Below are 20,354 nucleotides of genomic sequence, written 5' to 3'. Positions count from 1 at the left end.
AATGGTGAATTTTTAGTTATCTGGAATTATCTCTCATTTAGTATAAGTTTATATCTTTGGTTCTTGTTTCTGTTTTCAGAACTAAACTGTCAGAAAATCTGTTTTACATTAAAACTCGAAGCACTTATTTTTACATCTATTTGTGGAACTTTTAGGACCTTTTCTTATTATTTTGTTTCTAGGGAGCCTGTTTTTTGTAATTTCAAAGTCTTTTTGTTGGACATTGGCTTCCTTTTCGCTCATTTTCAGTCCAGTACTCGAACCCGTCCATTTAAAGAGGAATATATTTTGTTTTCTGAGGTCATGAGTAATTCAAGCATAAAAAAGACCCCGGGCTTCAGAGATTAACCAGTGTGACTTCTAGCAAAGAAAGCACCATTAAATTGTATTATCAGGCACTTAGTTACTAGCGACCTGTCACAAAAAGCCAAAGTTTGTAAAATGTGCAAATTCTTAACCGTTTCTAGAATTTAAAAACCGTTTTCCCCTTATATTCTGTAGCTGCATTTATGTTTGCATATATTTCCCGTTTTCCTAGCAAAATATAAAGAAATGAGCGTTGCTCAAGAAAGAAAACAAACTTTTGGCGAAATTAAAAAAAACCGCGCGCCTTTCCGTAGCGTCACGTGACCCAGTCAGGAAGCATAAACTGTATGAAAACAACAGTGGGAACTTGCATGTCTGTACATGTCTGATAAAGTCGTCTTTCGTATAAATTGTAGTCCTGCTGATCAGCAAACATGTCGGATATTTTGGTGAGAATAAAAAACAGCATCGCGGAGAAAAAGAAGGCGGATATTGCTCAAAGTGACCTGAAGAAATGGGGATTGAGAGGTAGAAAGGCTATTTTTAACCTGGACGACTGACTTGCAAAGTACATACAGACTTCAGGCTGTCTTCACTCATTCGCAGTGACATGGCGTTTTCTGTGGATACAAACTAAACGCACTTAGAGCAGATTAATCAACTTTCAGCGCCGTCCTATATGTAACTTCCAGGGATTATATTAAACGTGCTCCAGCGGTGATGATCTTTCTCCTCACAGGGATACAGCTGAGACCCTACCAGCTGGACGGGGTGCACTGGTTAACTCAGTGCCTGAAGAACCAGCAGGGATGCATCTTAGGAGACGAGATGGGTTTGGGTAAAACCTGCCAGGTATGACATCATCTGTTTACCTATTGTGAACGATTGTGGCTCAAGAGTTGGGAGTTCGCCTTGTAATTGGAAGGTTGCCGGTTCCGTGCCCCGGCTTGGACAGTCTCGGTCGTTGTGTCCTTGGGCAAGACACTTCACCTGTTGCCTACTGGTGGTGGTCAGAGGGCCCGGTGGCGCCAGTGTCCGGCAGCCTCGCCTCTGTCAGTGCACCCCAGAGTGGCTGTGGCTACAATGTAGCTGCCATCACCAGTGTGTGAATGTGTGTGTGAATGGGTGGATGACTGGATATGTAAAGCGCTTTGGGGTCCTTAGGGACTAGTAAAGCGCTATATAAATACAGGCCATTTACCATTTACCTGTAATCCAGAGCCCTGGCATGGCTGGACAGTTTTTATATAGGCGGTGAGGCTTGGAGCGTCTGTTACACTGGGGGTGCACAGAAGTTGATTCTAAAAAGCCTCAGTGCCATGTGACATAGCAGTTGTGTCTTTCGTTATATTTTTTATAGCACTTTTCTGTCACTTGGACCTAACGTGACATTTGTATAATTACTATAATTACATTTATTTTAATGCAGTTTTTCTACTCCATAGGCATATACCTTTATGACATTAGCATACACTGGATCAGAGCCAGTGGTCTTCAAAGTTAAGCAATGTTTCTCTGAAGAGAGATTCTTGGTTTCCAAGTGGCTTGTTTGACAAATTACACACTTTGCTTCAATTGAATGAGAAGTGTTCCCCTTATGTGTCACACACTCATGAATCTGACCATTTGGGGGCTGCTTTATATATGGCTTATTATTTACATGTTCTAACGGTGTCCTGGTCATCATGTATCCCTTCAGACGATCTCTCTGCTGGTGTACATGTCAGGGGCTCTCAGGAAGAAAGGACCATTTCTGGTGCTGAGTCCACTCTCTGTCCTGGAGAACTGGAGGAATGAGTTGGAAAGGTGGAGCTACATTAACCAGTGATTTGACACATTATCATTTCATTTGATAATGTGCTTTTAGCGCTGTCTGTAAACCTGTGTGTGCCTCGCTTTCAGCTTCGCTCCCTCACTGACGGTCCTGGTTTACAAAGGAGACAAAGAAAGGCGGGCAGAGATCCAGCAGGAGGCGAACTCTCAGGACTTCCATGTTCTTCTCACTACATATGAGGTCGGGGGCTATTAAGTGAAAACAAAACAGGATAAGGTTTCACCTTTGTTAAAACTTATATATATATATATATAAATATATATATTTATATATATTTAAACTGTTATTTCCAGCTGTGTCTCAAAGATGCTTCATTCTTGAAACGGTGAGTTTGTACTTATTCTTGATCTACATAAACTGCTCTGGAAACAATGTACTGTGAGGAAAATGTAACTGTGGTGTCCTAATACAAGTTTATATAGTTTTAAGCAAGAGGTGACAGAAAAAAGGACCAGCACCAACAGAGATGTTGCTTTTAGATCGCTTTGTGTCGGCTCTTCCTGGCCTTCACCCAGTAAGATCGGCTTAAACTGCAGTCATCTAGGTTAGCGACCTGTATGCCTGAGATGACCATATTATTCTAGCCACACTACAAAACCAAGACTAGAAAAAACTGTCAAAAACAAAGCTTTAATATTAGTCTGAAGCCTGTGTGTCTGTAGTAATCTACAGAGATTATTAGAGAGGGGTCATTCTTTTAAACGTGAGCCATTTTTAATATAAACAATCCACCTTTGTATCAAATTATATGTGACAGAAGAAAAGGAAGAGAATAATAGTCTTTAAAGGTTTGTTCACTGAGAACAAAGTTTTCATGTGCTGATATTTCCCTGATCTCTTCCTCAGGTGGAAGTGGAAGGTGCTTGTGGTTGATGAAGCTCACAGGTTGAAGAATCAAAACTCGCTGTTGCACAAAACTTTGACAGAGGTACTAAGCAACACCTGGTTTGGGCAGATTTCTTCATTGCCTTTCCCTTGACCTCTTAAATGAGTTTGTTTGTGTTCTTCTCTTGTAGTTCTTGGTGGGATTCAGAGTCTTGCTGACAGGGACTCCCATTCAGAACAACCTGCAGGAGCTCTACTCCCTGCTGAGCTTCATCCAGCCCAGCATCTTTATACCAGAAGACACAGACAGCTTTGTCAACTCTTACTCTGATGTACAAAGTCAGCCTGCCTTGGGTACGATACATAATTATAGCATAACAAAGCATAGTTTACATTCAGTGTTATTTCTGAGTCCATGCGTCTCTCCATATCCAAATAAATGTTTTGAAATATAATGGGTGAATATTGGTCACAAAAAAGTGCAGTACAGTAATGCACTGTAGGAACGCTAACCATGAATCGTATTCCTTTTATAGCTGCTGAGCTCCAAAGCATCCTGGAGCCCTTCCTGCTCCGTAGAGTCAAATCTCAGGTGGCCGTCGATCTGCCCAAGAAAACCGAGCTGGTGGTTTATCACGGCATGTCCACTCTGCAGAAGAAATACTACAAAGCTGTTCTGATGAAGGATCTGGGTGAGACTTGGGCGCTATGGTGTGCTGTGTCATTTATAAATGCCTTTTCTCTGCAGTACTTACCCTGCCTCTTTACTTATAGCATTAGCACGAAAGCACCAGCTCAGCTTATCACTGATTTTTACAGTTGGCATAACAGACACTAAATCCTGACTTCTCTCTATCAGTTCTCTCTATTTTAGAGTTGGTTTTAAGGTTTTACTCATCACCTTAAAGTACTTCTGGGTCTGGTCTCCAGCTGTGTAGGAGAAATGTGCTATTTTTTTGTCTGTTCCAAAGTCGATGAATAAACCTGAAGGTGATCAAGGCACGAATATCCTGAGCTCTCATGGTTGCTTCATAGCTTTTATTATTAGTTTACTAGTTTTACTAGGGATGTTGCTGGCAACTAATTTCTTAGTCAACTAAACAAGGAACAAAAATGAGACTAACCAACTAGTCTACATCTAAGAAACACTCGGGTATTAAGTTACATTTGAGAACCATCAAAAACTCATAAATTATTGTGTCCTAAAACTCATAACAAAATGCCTTTGTTATGAGTTTTAGGACACAATGATTTACCAGCATTGGGCATCAATTAAAATTTTAACAGTTAGATTGGTAAGTCTGGTACTGTTTAGTGACAGCAGCAATGATTAGTTAGGTAGTGGACACATCCCTAGTATTTACTAATATGACTGACCTTTTGCTTTGCATTTTTGCATCCTTGTTTCATGTCTCATAACTTTACACTGATTTTGTTGTTGTTTGATTTTGGCGTTTTCCACTTTGTAGACTGTTTTTAAAGGTGCCAAGTGGAAATAATAGTTCTAATAGTATCTGTTTAGTGGCATCAGTCATTTGTAAATTCAATCTGCTTCTAAAACTCTTCTTTCAGAGGCTTTTGGAAATGACCAAGGCAGCAAGACTCGGTTGCTGAACATCTTGATGAACCTGAGGAAGTGCGTTGACCACCCTTACCTGTTTGACGGTGAGAGCTGATGTAAAAAAGACTGGCTTTAGTTCTCTCTACTAGAGGAAAGACCTGAGGCGTAGGTGTGTTTTCAGTGGGATAGGATAAAGACGCTTCCGTTACAATCTATGTTTGTGTGTCTGTTTCTTGGATAGGAGTTGAGCCAGAGCCGTTTGAGATGGGGGAACATCTCATTGAAGCCAGTGGAAAACTTTGTCTTCTGGACCGCATGCTGACATTCCTCCACAAAGGGTTTGCTGATGTGTTATTTGGCTCCACCTGGTGGTTTAGTGCGGCATTGCTGTAATGCTGTGATATTCTAAGTCACATATTCGTCTTTAAATTGAGTCTTACAATATTTGTGTTTTCATATCTGTGGTCGAAGGGGCCATCGGATCCTGCTGTTCTCTCAGATGACGAGGATGCTCGATATTCTCCAGGACTACATGGAGTACAGAGGTGAGTGAGAGTGAACATGAGGGGTTATTGTTCATTGACTTACTATTAGTTATTCTTAATGGCATGAATTAATTAGTAATTATTCTCATTCTTCATAATGGCAAACTTGAAAACCATTTGATTTATTCTTAGTTATAAATAAATGCTGAATTCAGCTTTTCTGTTCAGGTTACAGCTACGAACGTCTGGATGGGTCAGTCCGAGGGGAGGAACGAAACCTAGCAGTGAAAAACTTCAGCAGCAAAGATGTCTTCGTCTTTCTGCTCAGCACTAAAGCCGGTAAATAAAGCCCTGGTGTAGTATTTTCTGTGATATACTTATATATAAACTCATGTTAAACCGTGGCCAAAGTTTCAAGTAATGAAGTCTATTCAAGTAATTCCTGTGAGTCAATTGCGCAGACTTCCGACTGATCTAAATGTTCAGTTTCAGTCAGGTTCTCCTTTTTTTTCCTTTTTTAAAAACCTATGTTTCACTCAATGAGTGCAGATACTCCTAATATGGTCATCAGAGGCACCGGAGCCCCACCCAGCTGCTGTCGGCAATCAGAAAAAAGGTGGAGGACCTAAAATTACTTGTTTCAGTCAGAGGATGAACTGAGGGGCTGCATTTTGAACTCGTGCAGAGCTGTTCTAGTAGAAGAATGGAAATGCAGAGCTGGGACAGAATAGGTTCTATTTAAGATATTCTTCAGGCATATGTCTGGATCTTTTGCTTTTTCATTTTACTGCAACATAACTAATATAACTCACTGGTAAATGTCACATGGAGAGCCCATACAAGAAGTGGCTGTTATTGGTTAGCCACAGAAAATTTCAGAGGGATGTTTAAGAAGCAGGTCTTTAGGCAGGAGGATGTGGGGAAAAAAGCTGGCATTTGTTTACAAAATGCAGCTTCAGAGCAAGCTGCCACCTCTTCCCTCCCCTGCTACTCAATACCAAATACTTCTGCGCTCTCAGCCTCACCTGCATGGGCAAGAAACGGGTAGACAAAACCTAAATAGTAGATCGGTCAAAGACGATCCTGAAAGAGATCCTGGTTCCTGCTAAAAATAACCCCAAACCTAAATAGGGATAGAAAGTCATCATATGATCCGCTATCACACACCCCACTGATTAGGAACTAGGCATATGAAAAGGGGAAGCAGTAACCCCTTCTACTGTAGACATTTTAGATGCAAAAGTGCTGAAAGTGCATTTGACAAACAAGACTGTGGCAATTTTTAAGATAACACTTCTGTGAACTCTGCTGTAGATTCAGATATGCAGACAAGCCTGCAAGCTCAGCTTGAGCTGACTTTCTAACACAGAAGTGGCTGAGAGAGGAAAGGGGAGTGATGACAGGAGATAAGAGCTGCAGCAGAATGAAACGCCTGTGTAAATAAGGCCAGCATGTTTCCTGTCACAGATTATGATTTTCTTTAACCTGTTTACAGTAAATGCACCATTCCTACTGTTTCTTTATTGTGTGCACAAAAAATCGAGAGCCACAATTTTCAGTTTTTGTTCTTTCTCTCTGTCTTTGCAGGGGGAGTAGGGATGAACCTGACAGCTGCTGACACTGTCATTTTTGTGGATAGTGACTTCAACCCTCAAAATGACTTGCAGGCTGCCGCACGCAGCCACCGGATTGGTCAGAACAGGTGAAGCATACGAGAAATGATTCCAAGCAGGATCCAATCGGTATTTCATTTAGATGTCCTGAAAGTCGCACCATTTCGCAAAGGGGCGTGCAGCATTGACAGCACAAAGAAGCGGTGAAAACTTCTGCACGATGTCCTGTTTTGCTGAAGAAAATAACTATCTCATTAGGCTTATCTCTAGTTAGGTGTGAAAGAGTACTCCCTGCATGCAACCTAGTTATTGCACATCAATAATGCTTGATAGGGATGCTTACAGAAAGCAACGAAATTGATGCAGCAGAGCGAGACAAAAATGTTAACACTTACTTTGGTAGTGTTTTTCCATATTTTTATTTTTTCCCATGCTGGGGAACAATGTCTGCGATATCTTTTGATTTATTTTGTAAAAACAAGTTAAACAAGCCAAGATTATGTTGCACACTCATCATTTCACAACCAACAACATGAGGGCATTGCCAGGAGGTTCTTGTTGAAAGAATCCCTGCACCTCCTGAGCTGTCCTTGGCTGCTTTACTTGACAGCTCACCCGAAACCCTTTCCGTTGGGTTTAGGGTGGATGATTGTGAGTGGCAGTCCTGAAAGTGTGTTTTGGCTCATTGTTAAGAAAATTTCCATTGAACTTGTTAAGTCTTGCTGTAGTATCATGACTGTAGTATGAGTGTAGAGCTCCACTTTTTTTTTTTCTTTCATGCAGTAACTGTTGTTGAAATAACCGGACCAGTTCAGGCAGTGCAGTTCGTGTATTATGCAGAGACCAGCTTAAAATAGAATGAATTGTTAGAGGTGTCACGTTGATATACTGATCTTTTCACAACAAGCTAGAAAACATTCCACCTTAAAACTTAGTGGTTGTCGCTGCCGTTCAGCTTCTTATTAAAGATTTATGTGTTATGTTGTTTCAATATTTATATAACCCTTTGTCCTCTGGTTAGACAGAAACTCTTCATTTCTTAATGAGCTTTTAAAATATTTGTAGGATACGTTGCAAAAAATCAGGTGCAGGGTGGGAATCAACAGGTAGAGCATTCAGAGGTAAAGAAAGAGATAAGTTCAGAGAGAAAGATACGATCTGTTGTTAGTTATTCTAATATTTCACATATTATAATATTTTGCACATGTCTGCAAGTCGCAACACATCACACTACACCTCCAACAGCTGGCCTTAAGAGTGTTTTCACCATGAACTTCAGGCGAATGCGCATCAAATCCGACTTTTTTGACCCTATGCGACCCATATCCGATCATGGTTTGACAGTGTGAACAGCACAAATCTGATATTTCCAAATCCGATTTGGGTCACTTTCGTATGTGGTACTGAATCTGATACATATCCGATGTTTTAGAAAGCGACTGCTGTTTGAACGGTTATGTCGCATTAAATCCGTCTTCTACGTCACTGGCACAAGACAGACGCCAATTATCAGCACCCAAGAAGACATCGCGAACGCTTCCTGGCCATCCAGTGAAACTGTTTGGAAGACAACGTTGGAGAAACGTGAACATTTTATTTGTACTGTATAATCTGCAGATTCTGACAGAAATCTGCAACTATCCTTTGAAGTACCGCTCCTCTCTAAAACAGCAATAAGGATAATTATTAGGCCATATCTAAATAACAAAATAACTTTATAACTTAAAGCAAAATTGGGAAATGTAAAGTCCGAAACAAGTCTTTATATTAACAGCCATCAGTCAAATAATACTGTTTGGTCTAAACTGAGCGCGTCGTGTGTGACGTCTTCTTTTGCGCATGCGGGCCGCTTTGAACGTTCACACTAGAGAGCGTTTGCTGTCGCATTTTATTTGTAGTGTGAACAAGCAGACAAAAAAAAACAAAAACGGATTTGATCAAAAAATTGGAATTGAGCATTAAGACCTGCAGTGTGAACGAAGCATCTACTTGGTCTTCATGTCTTTTTCTCTTGTGGTGGTCTTCATTAAAGGGGACATGAAACACTACACATATAAAGGTTATTTATAACACTGAGACCTACTCTCAACTGACATAGATGTAACACTGTCTGTGAAACTGGATTTAAGAAACAAGTACCTAAAGTTAAACATCTTTAACACCATCTTCTGTCAGTAAATGACGTTAACCGGTTGGTTTGGTTGGTTGCAGCTAATAAACTTACATTAGTTTCTGTTAGCTAACTAGTGACAGAACCGAGAACTCCAAGAAGAGCAAGGAGACTAAAAATAAAACTAAAAACTAAAAATCAGTCTAAAGGGATAATTTTTGTGTTGCTACAGTTAGTTTTATGTTACGTTGTTTACTTTCACTCTCCGTCTCGTTAGCAGTATCTGGCTCCCCGCTGTTTGGCTAGCTGCTCTCAAAGGGGAAAATCAAGCTGTTAGCCGTAATATTCGAGTTTGTTATGCACTTTATAAATGAGGACTGCGTGGAGGTGAAGGAGAGCCTGTTTGAGCCAGGTGTGAGGTGATTTACCGGACCGACAAGCTGGTGTTAGAAACTCACATTTTTTCTCGTCTGGCCACGCAAGGGGCGCAGTCAGCTGATGCGATCAAAACTATTTTATGCAGTAAAAAGAAACTTTCTTTTCCCACGAGCACATCCATTTTACAACATAACAGCCCACTACATGCACACCACAAACATAACTGTGTTTCTTACTGAAGCACGATTGGATATCCTAACATCCATCAGTGTGTCTGTAGGAAAAGTAGGCCGATGCGTGCCATGGACAAAACAACAATAAAAAATCGGTCACTTTTTAAAATAAAATGTAAATTAGCCTTTATATGTGTCGCGTTTCATGTCCCCTTTAAAAGCCAGTTTCGTCTCATCTTTTGATGCCTTTTGTGACTGAACTTGAAAGGTTTTTGAAGTGTTCTGGACTAACAGACTTTCATGTTTTAAGGTAGTATTAGTCTGTTGTTCTCGTTAACATTGTGGGGGTGTTTGCTGTATACCAACACTGCCTTGGCATGACACTGTCAGTCTGGCATCAGTCAGCTAGACTGCTGACTTGGCTGCCATACTTGGCTCAGACTTAGCCAGTAGATATCAGGTCCAAGAGGTCTGTTTACGTCCGTAATGACTGTAAATTTGTTTCAGAACGAGGCTAGATAATAACCCATACTTATCGTGAATTCCAGCAAATGTAAACTCTCTTTTGCGCCACATAGACTGTATGTAATCAAATCTCAGACATGATTGGTTAATAGATCTCCAACCACTGTATATGTACCTACATATACAGTCTCAGACTGCTGCAGTTGAATTTATATACGTTTATCCTTTCAGTTTGATTCACCTAACTTTTAGTCTATTTTTATTACATTTTTTTGTATTAATATCTACATGTCAGTCGTCTGTGAAGCACTTTGCAGTAATCTCCAGGAAATAAGCTATAAAAGTAAAGATTGACTGATTGATTATGGGTAGCTTGAGCTTTACTTTATTCTATGAATTTAACAATTCTCAACTTAATGGAAGTTCAATGTGATGCTGGTTTCAATATTTGAAGGATTTCCTACAGGCCTGTGAAAGTGATCCGCCTCTTGGCACAAGACACTGTGGAGGAGATCATGTACTCTCGCGCTGTGTCCAAGTTGCAGCTCACCAACACTGTTATTGAAGAAGGCCGCTTCTCTTTACTGGATCAAGCTCAGTCAGCTGCAGGAGGGCTGCAGGTTTGTGAACTTTAAATCACTGAAAATAAATTCTATCACTGCAGGATAATCACTGATAATCTCAGAATCCTTCAGTGCTCAGTTCACTGTGTGTCCGCTTTGTATCAAAACCTCTCCAGTTTTCACCTCTTCTGCTCACATTTCCTCTTCGGCACAGCTAAGCGAGATCTTGAAGTTTGGCATTGATAAGCTTTTGTCATCTGATGAGAGCTCCATACAAGATGTGAAACTGGAGAAGATCCTTGGCCTGTCACATAATGGTCATTGGGTGGATGATGAGGACTACTCCCAGCTTGAAGAGGACGAAGAGGATGATGAAGGGAAAGGATCTGAAGCCGACGGGCAGAGTATGTTTCATTATAGTGTACATGTTGAAATCTCAAATCACTATGGGCTATTCTTAGTGTGCGAATTTCAAAAACGACTAATATAATGTAACTGGTGTGGTATAGCAAACATGTTGTTCCTGCATGTAAGCGACTCCGTTTTACTTTTGGTTCTTGAACTGCAAACCACAGAGGAGAAAACACCCAAGATTGCTTCTCTTGGGCTCATCACTAGAGGTTGCAAAGAAAACAGAGGAAATCTGCAAATCACTTTAGGTCAGGAGTGACAAATTTAGTTTCACATAGGGCTGCAAGAGAAAATGAGAATCGCATTGAGAACAAGACAAAAAAAAGTGTTTAAATACAATCCTTTAAAAATAAAAAAGGTAAAAACAACCTTACTTCTTCCATAGGGATTAAAAGGGTACATTGCAGCCAGGTGCTGCTTATCGAATGTGCTATAAAAGCAGAGATTTTACCAGTTTTCTGTTGTGGTATATTGAGGTGTGTGTTAACACAATGCCACAGCCTTTCCAGGTGTGGATGTCCCAGTAAATGCACCTTGAAGTCAGACAGTGCAAGGCTCAAAGAAACTGCAAAAAAACCTTGGAGTGGCATCTGAGACTCTACAGGCCTCAGTTAGCATGTTAAATGTTAAAGTTCATGACAGTACAGTTAGAAAAACATGGAAGGATCCTGGTAGGATTACCAGGAGAAAACATCTTCTCTCTACAAAGAACGCGGCATCACAGCTTAGGTTTGCACACCTGCATCAGCCCAAACCACAAGACTTGGGCAACAACATCCTTTGACTGAAGACACCCAATTGGAGGTGTTTGGCATAATGCACAGCGCCATGTTTGTCACAAATACCTATTGCATGCTGTCAATCGTGGTGAAGGCATGATGATCCGGGCTCGTTTTGCAGCCACAGCATCAGGAAACATTGCAGTCAGTGACTCGTCCATGAACTCCTCTGTATAACAAAGTGTTCTAGAGTCAAATATGAGGCTGGCTGCCTGACCGAAGCTGGGTCATGCAGATCTCAATGATCTCAAACACAGCAGCAAATCTACGGCAGAATGTCTGAAAACATAAAGAATCAAGGTGTTACAACTCAACCTGAAGACCTTCCAAGAACTAGATTATTTTTATATTATATATTAAAACCAGTCATCCCTCCCCCCTCATACAGCTGAAGCCTAACAGCTAACTAATACAGCATGGCATAACTGGCAATGAGTGGGTACTTCTTTTTTTTTACCATGAAGAAAGGCCTGTTTACTGATGTGTCATAAAATTACGGCTGTTTTTAAATGATATAATTTGTATCATCATTTTGAATTCAAACACCAGCAGAGATACTGAGTCATGGACAGCAGAGAGGGGCGGGAAGGTGCTCCATCAAAAAGACACGAATCTAGAGCAAAATAAGTTTGAACCCATCTCAAAGTGACGACTCTGTAAAAGGAAGTCTCACCGCAGCACAGGAAATGAAAGTCAGGGAGGCCATTAAGAAGATGATTTTTCTGAGAAAGTTTATTCAAAGTGTTTTGGGTGTAATGTGCAGCAAATTTCATCCCAGTAAATTAGATGATTCCATGAAATTTTCATCACGGGCAATGAGATAAGTTTAAGTAGAGAAAAATGGGCTTTGTGACACTATGCAAGAGATGGAAAAGATTTATTATTGTTAAAATGTCCCATACTGCAAGTAGTTGTTAAACTCGGACGTCTGAAACAGCTTGTTGTGACTTTGCTGTGTTGTGGCCTTCAAGTAGATCTGTAATTAAGCCAAATAATGAATTTCAGGCTATGCTGGAGATGTTTTTTTGACAAAATGAAAGCAGGACAAACTAAATATGTCTTGCCCCCGATGTGATTCTCATTTCTCTCGTGTCCCTGAAGTTTGACACCTCCATTAAAAGCCTTTAAAGAAGCCAGGAGCCTGTTAGTTTACATGCAGATTTTGACCTCTGTGCTTCATCAGAGCCGACATAGTCTTTTCTCTCTTTTTGATGATTGTCTCAAACCTCTGTCCCCTCTGCTCCTTTAGACCACCTGTACTTCTTTGAGGGGAAAGACTACAGTAAGGACCCCAGCTCTGAGGACCAGAAGAGCTTTGATCGTTTGTTGGAGGAGCAGCTGACCGGGTTTCAGAGAGGAGCAGGAGAGGGACGAGCTCTGCGACACAAAACTGGAGTAAGACGCCCCGACTTTAAATTCAAACAGAATTATCTTTGTAAGGAGATGCATCCCACATGAGGTTAGTTATGTATAGACAGAATTCTGAAAACTTAAAAGAAATTAGCCATGTTAGACACTCATCGTGGCTCAGCAGTTTAAAGTTAATTAGCAGACGAGGAACACTTGGACGGAGGACACATCCACTCCCATGAAAAATGAAGGGAACACGAAGTTCGGTCCTGACAGACTTTTTTCTAGTTTTGCTTTTTGCTCATGTCCTCGTCGCTACCACAACATGTGGGCGTAACGATAGAGGTTCAGGCTGGTGGTGTAATGGCGTGCTTTGGGCCCCTAAGTACCAGCTGAACATCATTTAAACAGCATGGCCTACCTGAGTGTTGTCACTGACAAGGTCCATCCCTTCATGACCACAATGTACTCATTTTCTGCAGACCGCCTTTGGGATGTAGTGAAACAGGAGAATCATAGCATGGATGTGCAACCGGCAAACCCGCATCTGTGTGATGCAGTCATGTCAGTAAGGACCAAAATCAAAGGAATGGTTGAATCCATGTGAAGTCAGCTTGTGTTGCTAATCAGGAAAAGGCAGACTTTCGGTGCCATTAGAACTGCTACTGCCTGTGCACAGTGGTCCGAAAGACCTTCCAGGAACAGCCAAGCTGTTTCCTAGAGAACTGATTGGTCAGTAGGTGATAATTTTGTACCTTTTGATCTCCAGTCATAAACCGCTGCAGAGCAGTTTAGGTCTGCAGCATATGTTATCATGGAAATGTACACAAGAACTTAACCGCCAAGTTACCTGGATACGTTCAAATCCTGCTTTGTAGTACACGTCTGCGGTCTGCGAAACCGTTTGTTCCGGATGTTCCTGATTAATGCAATCAGAGACAACAATAGAAAGTATATTTTTAAAGTAACTGACTAAAATCTTCACAGGCACATCTATGAAGGTCATTGCTTTGAATTCAGGTGAAGAAGTAGTTCAGACTTGTTGTCGGTTTCTCATAATAATGCTGCCTCTTTTATTTTTGTTGGACGGGTTGTTATCTCTTCCTTTCAGGATGTTGCAGGTGATTGAAACGTTCCGCAGGCTGTTTTTGGTCCTCGGTCATATTTCACCATTATATGTCACAACTTTTCCTCCAGTCTTTTTTTAATGTTATCAAAAGTGAATACCAGTTAAAACCTATTATAATCACAAGATTCTTGTTGCCTTGGGTTTTTTCCCTACCACACTCAGTGTTGTAGCTCCTATGGGACCGGGTTGTTAATTCTGGAGGGGCTGTAGCTTTAACATTGCTAACGAGAGCATTATAGTTAATCAAAACTAACTAAGCTAGTTTTTGTTAACTTTGCTAAATATTCAAACACTATCACATTGGTAGGTGTGTTTATTGAGAATGGGATCACCGCAGGACTGACAGTCAACAGTTAGAAAGCTTTGTTTATGTTATAAATTCTACTTTCTTACATTTTGCCCTTGACAAATATTATCCACCTCAAAATTCTCCAAATACCAAAGCGATTACTGAAACTTATAAAATCTCAACTGAAATTAAACTGCACAAATAAAAAAATGGAAAATGGATCAAATGTTTACTCTGGACTGAGCAACATTTAATTGACTTTAATTTTATCTGTGGGTTGATTTGAATGAGTATTACAGGAAATCCCAGCAACCACAAAATCCAGGCTTTCAGTGTTACTTAAAGGATAGATACAAAGCAGCCTCACATGTTTTCTTACGCTGATAATCCCAGTGGTGCAAGCGTTATACGAGTGTGATTTTTCTCGATGGGTTCTCAGGTTTCACTGTCGGTAGCCCTTGGGATTCCAACGAGGAAGAGGAAGCCTGTCACGGAGGCTGAGCTGGAGCTGAGGCGGCAGAGGAGGGAGGAGGCTGCAGCCAAGAGAGCCAAAATGCAGGAGGAGATGAAGAAGAAGCAGGAAGAGCAGAAATACAAGAAAAAGTAAATAAAATAAATAAATATAAAAAATGTATTAGTTTATTTGCTTTTTTAAAACAATTCTGAGACTTCTTTTGCACAAACAGTTTTTCCCTTTATTTGACTTGTGGGTTAATTGTGCAGAATGGCCTGGTGGGAGTCCTGCGGGTACAGATCTCGGTGCCTGCTGTCTGTGGACAGTGAGGAAGAGGAGGAAGAAGAGGAGGATGGCAGCAGCATGTGCTCCACAGACTCTGACAGCACGGATATCCACTACGTTCTGGGGGATGTTACTCATCCTCACACCGCCCGGGGAGACGCCATCATCGTCCACTGCGTTGGTACGTGCTCCATTTTTCTTGTTACTTCGTAAACTGACACGTTTGAATTTTTAATTCAGTGTGCGCTTTGTAGGAACTATAGATGGATATGGACATTACATGATGTCACCTATTGGTACAGGTACAGGTGCTAAGTAATAAGTTAAGACCAAGAATTATTTTCACCAGAATTAAAGCACAAACTTCAGCTCCTCATATGGTCTGGTGAGTAAAACATATGATGTGCATTGGATTAAAAATCCTCCAAAAAACACCAACAGTGGAGAGGTTGAACCTGAATAAGACTGTCAGGACAGCTGTCAGTCACAGTAACCACATCCTTAGCATTAAGTCTCCCAGTTTTAGGAGGCTACTAGATAATTATCTGTTATTACAGTGTGACACACTAAAGGCCCTGACTTATAGTGCAAAAGTTAACAAAAAAGTACAAAATTGATCATTTTCTTGTGCAAAGCAAATAAGAACTACTGAACGACTCACTAATAGAAATGGGAAAGAAAAAAAAAAGTCTGTTGAGCAGACCCTAACCAACGGTTTCTACCTTAGAGAAGCTGATTAATGCCAACATGGTGCCAAACAGGCGTCTGTAGAGAGAAAGATTTATCTTACACAAAAGAGAACTAGAACTAGTACCAGTTGCAGCAGGACTGAATGTTGGATTGCGTAAAAGAACTTGACAAGTGGTGAAAACTTAGATGTCGTGCAAAGTCTTAAATAATACCTTAATTTATCAGTTCAAACAAAAACAAATGGCAACATGTCGGATGGTAACTTTGCCACGATATCAATGCAGGTGTGGCTTTGAATTAGTGTTTTGTGCGCCTTGGGCACAATAAGTTTGAAAACCAAACCACAGCATGTGTTATTTACCAAAGTATTGATTCCTGTGTAGATGACTCAGGTCGGTGGGGAAGAGGAGGTCTGTTCACAGCACTGGAGGTGAGATCAGACGAGCCGCGAAAGCAGTATGAGTTAGCTGGAAAGATGAAAGGTAAGATTAACAGTAAAAAAGCATTTTATTTCTTCTTTGGTGGTCTGATTGAAGAATGAGTCACAAAATTAAATATGATTTGTTTCAGATTTGGATCTTGGAAGTGTGCTTCTATTCCCAATTAATGACAAACAGTCCAGATTGAACGGCCAAGATCAAGTAGGTTCTGGTTGAAGAACTCTGCTGCATAAAACACCTTAAACGTCTTAAAATGCATGCTTGTTTCACAATATTTTTTGTTTCTTTGCAGTAGTAGTGATCAGTTGTGTGATATACCTGCTTTGGGTTAATGTGTGGTGACAGGCTTGCAAAGCTGTGGGGAACAGCACTCAGTGCCATGCAACAGTGATCAGATAATGTGTTAATCGGCTTCCATCTCCTTCCTGTCACCCAGTTAGCCCTAATAGTGGCACAGCAGCGAGACAAAGCCAACAAGTTGTCTGGGATCTTTCTGAGTGCTCTGGATGAAGGCCTGAAGAAGATTTACAAAGCGGCCAAAAGAACCAAGGGTGCAGTAAAGCATTTCATGCTATTTTAATACAAAAAAGTGTGAAATGTCTTCTTTCTTTTTTTTTCATGTAGCCTGAGAGTGGTGAAATTGTGAAAAAACATTTTAAGTGTCAAGTCAGCAGTGCTCACATAAACCCTTGTAAAGGTTCGAATAATAACCGAACACCTTACAGTAATAACACACCTTGAAAATGATGCGTCATTACTGTAAGACCTGATTGGCAGGATTTACATGACGTGTTGTGTGCCATCTGATGTGTGCACGCACAAATTCTTACAAACACAACTGCAGAAGAACAACCAATGAAGCGGGAATTTATATTTCCTCTAGTTATGTTGCACGCTAGATGAACTGATTAAAAGACTTTGCACTCGCTGCTTTTGCTGTTTGTGCCCCAAAATCAACTGATACCTTTGAGAAACTCGTAAAGACACTTCTTAAATCTTACATTTAGTAATCGAGGCACAGCTGTGCACATTATCAAACCGGGTTTGTTTTCTTTCTCCCTCTCTTCTCTTTTTGGCTCACTAGGTCTTTATTGCAAATACTCTTCTTTTTTTATGCCTCTTAAATTCTTTGCGACTTTCTTGATTATTATTTCTCCTCATGTCCTTTGAACCTTTACACGTGATACTGGGCTACAAATAAATTGGCTTGACTTAATTCTCATTCACCACAGTGTTTTCTTATTGTTGTAACCCTCTGCACTAAAATACTTTCAATGGTAAGGACTGCAGGAGGCTACTGCTAACAGCCACTAACCCTTGTTGTCTTTTTCCCCACATAAAGCAAGTGTTCATCTTCCACGTATCGGTCACGCCACCAAAGCTTTCAACTGGTACGGCACAGAGAGGCTCATCAGGAAGCACCTTGCTTCCAGAGGCATCCCCACATTCATGTATCTTTTAGTGCTTTCAGAGCATGGACTCAGTAGTAGTAGTTGTGATGTCTGTAATCTTCTCTTAACCAAACCTTCAGATACTACCATAGCAGAAATGTCAAGAACATAGCTATACCCCAGACATCCACTTCAGCATCCTCCCCGGGGCTACAGTTGCAAAATTCAGATGACACTGACTCTGCAACCTCCGGGCCCTCGGCTACACTCCAGAGCCCTGCAGACCTCCCTAGTTTCATGAACGGGGTCCGTGTGTTTTTCTACAACTTGCCTGCATCAGAGAGGAAGAGGCTAGCCCGCTATCTTATCACATATCCTTTTATACTGGTTGCCACAGCTTGGTGTTTTAACAGTTACTGTCTCCTGCGTGCTTACATCTGCGGCCGTTTGTGTGGTTTTGTTGAGAAAAGAGCCCGAAAGCTTAAAAGCCACAACTGCGAACTACAGAGGTGTGGTACGATGCTCAAATAATGTTATAACTCCTCCTTAGCTGAAGTGCACTTATGATGGAGATGAGGAGGAGATCATGAGTCCGGATGTCACCCACATAGTAGCAGAGGTGGAGAACAACATCCACTCACAGGTTGGTGTCATGGTAACTCTCACTGATGCTTATCTGACGATTGACATACATAATCTTTTCCAGTAATGTTTATTTGTCGAGGTGGGGCGGAAAGAGTTATGAGGCATTTTCTTGAGGCAGATTAAATTTCTTTAGGTTGTAAACGATGTAAATCAAATACTATGTCTTTGTTTTGTTCGAACCAGGAGCTCCAGGATCTGCTGCGTCAGTACAGTCAGGCTGTTCCTGTGCAGAAGGCCTGGCTCGAGTCCTGCTTTTCCAAACAAACAAGAGTCAACACTGCACAGTACCTACATCAGCTCAGATAACACACTGTTTTATTGGTGTGTTTTTAAATTACGTCATTAAATTGTGCTTTGTCACAATGAACTCTGAGTTCACTGTTGGATGCTTGACACATAGTGCAGATCATTTGATAGCTATTAAAATTGATTATCTTTAAGCAGCATAAGGAGTAAACGAACAACAACAAAGGAGGAGGTTTGATGTGTTTTACATAAATACATTACTTTATAAGAAATATAAATGACACAAAATCATTCATACACAATTCAGGCTCACGGGGCGTAGCCTGTCCCAACTGTCATCCCTTGACAGGGCACCAGTGCATCACCGGGCCGACGCACAGAGACAGACAACCATTCATACCTACTGCCAATTTACAGTGGCTTGCAAAAGTATTCGGCCCCCTTGAACTTTCCCACATTTTGTCACATTACAGCCACAAACAGGAATCAGTTTTATTAGAATTCCACGTGAAAGACCAACACAAAGTGGTGTAGACGTGAGAAGTGGAACAAAAATCATACATGATTGCAAACATTTTTTACAAATAAATAACTGCAAAGTGGGGTGTGCGTAATTATTCAGCCCCCTTTGGTCTGAGTGCAGTCAGTTGCCCATAGACATTGCCTGATGAGTGCTAATGACTAAATAGAGTGCACCTGTGTGTAATCTAAGGTCAGTACAAATACAGCTGCTCTGTGACGGCCTCAGAGGTTGTCTAAGAGAATATTGGGAGCAACAACACCATGAAGTCCAAAGAACACACCTGACAGGTCAGGGATAAAGTTATTGAGAAATCTAAAGCAGGCTTAGGCTACAAAAAGATTTCCCAAGCCTTGAACATCCCTCGTAGCAATGTTCAAGCAATCATTCAGAAATGGAAGGAGTATGGCACAACTGTAAACCTACCAAGACAAGGCCGTCCACCTAAACTCACAGGCCGAACAAGGAGAGCGCTGATCATAAATGCAGCGAAGAGGCCCATGGTGACTCTGGACGAGCTGCAGAGATCTACAGCTCAGGTGGGGGAATCTGTCCATAGGACAACTATTAGTCGTGCACTGCACAAAGTTGGCCTTTATGGAAGAGTGGCAAGAAGAAAGCCATTGTTAACAGAAAACAATAAGAAGTCCCGTTTGCAGTTTGCCACAAGCCATGTGGGGGACACAGCAAACATGTGGGGGACACAGCAAACATGTGGAAGAAGATGCTCTGGTCAGATGAGACCAAAATGGAACTTTTTGGCCAAAATGCAAAACGCTATGTGTGGCGGAAAACTAACGATGCACATCACTCTGAACACACCATCCCCACTGTCAAATATGGTGGTGGCAGCATCATGCTCTGGGGGTGCTTCTCTTCAGCAGGGACAGGGAAGCTGGTCAGAGTTGATGGGAAGATGGATGGAGCCAAATACAGGGCAATCTTGGAAGAAAACCTCTTGGAGTCTGCAAAAGACTTGAGACTGGGGCGGAGGTTCAGCTTCCAGCAGGACAACAACCCTAAACATAAAGCCAGGGCAACAATGGAACGGTTTAAAACAAAACATCCATGTGTTAGAATGGCCCAGTCAAAGTCCAGATCTAAATCCAATCGAGAATCTGTGGCAAGATCTGAAAACTGCTGTTCACAAATGCTGTCCATCTAATCTGACTGAGCTGGAGCTGTTTTGCAAAGAAGAATGGGCAAAGATTTCAGTCTCTAGATGTGCAAAGCTGGTAGAGACATACCCTAAAAGACTGGCAGCTGTAATTGCAGCAAAAGGTGGTTCTGCAAAGTATTGACTCAGGGGGCTGAATAATTACGCACACCCCACTTTTCAGTTATTTATTTGTAAAAATCATTTATTTGGAATCATGTATGATTTTCGTTCCACTTCTCACGTGTACACCACT

General features: G+C 41.2%; 1 protein-coding gene across 1 annotated transcript; it reads left to right on the top strand.

The window, feature by feature from the left end:
- The first annotated feature begins 614 nt into the window (after positions 1 to 614).
- On the top strand, positions 615 to 20,118 carry chd1l (chromodomain helicase DNA binding protein 1-like). Its single transcript, XM_085151718.1, has 25 exons — positions 615 to 834; positions 1,046 to 1,158; positions 2,006 to 2,112; positions 2,209 to 2,320; positions 2,434 to 2,465; positions 2,987 to 3,068; positions 3,157 to 3,319; positions 3,502 to 3,657; positions 4,538 to 4,630; positions 4,768 to 4,864; positions 4,998 to 5,071; positions 5,240 to 5,350; positions 6,599 to 6,713; positions 10,217 to 10,370; positions 10,528 to 10,717; positions 12,753 to 12,898; positions 14,711 to 14,874; positions 14,995 to 15,191; positions 16,084 to 16,182; positions 16,271 to 16,341; positions 16,577 to 16,691; positions 17,483 to 17,591; positions 17,672 to 17,902; positions 18,093 to 18,174; positions 18,360 to 20,118. Exons 1-25 carry the CDS (start codon positions 741 to 743, stop codon positions 18,480 to 18,482), a joined length of 3,030 nt encoding a protein of 1,009 aa, XP_085007844.1. The 5' UTR covers positions 615 to 740; the 3' UTR covers positions 18,483 to 20,118.
- The last annotated feature ends 236 nt before the right edge of the window (positions 20,119 to 20,354 follow it).

The sequence above is a fragment of the Neolamprologus multifasciatus genome, chromosome 23 (genome assembly GCF_963576455.1).
Source record: "Neolamprologus multifasciatus chromosome 23, fNeoMul1.2, whole genome shotgun sequence".
NCBI lineage: Eukaryota > Metazoa > Chordata > Actinopteri > Cichliformes > Cichlidae > Neolamprologus > Neolamprologus multifasciatus.
Note: the sequence above shows the minus strand (reverse complement) of the source record. Positions and strands in the feature narration are given on the sequence as shown.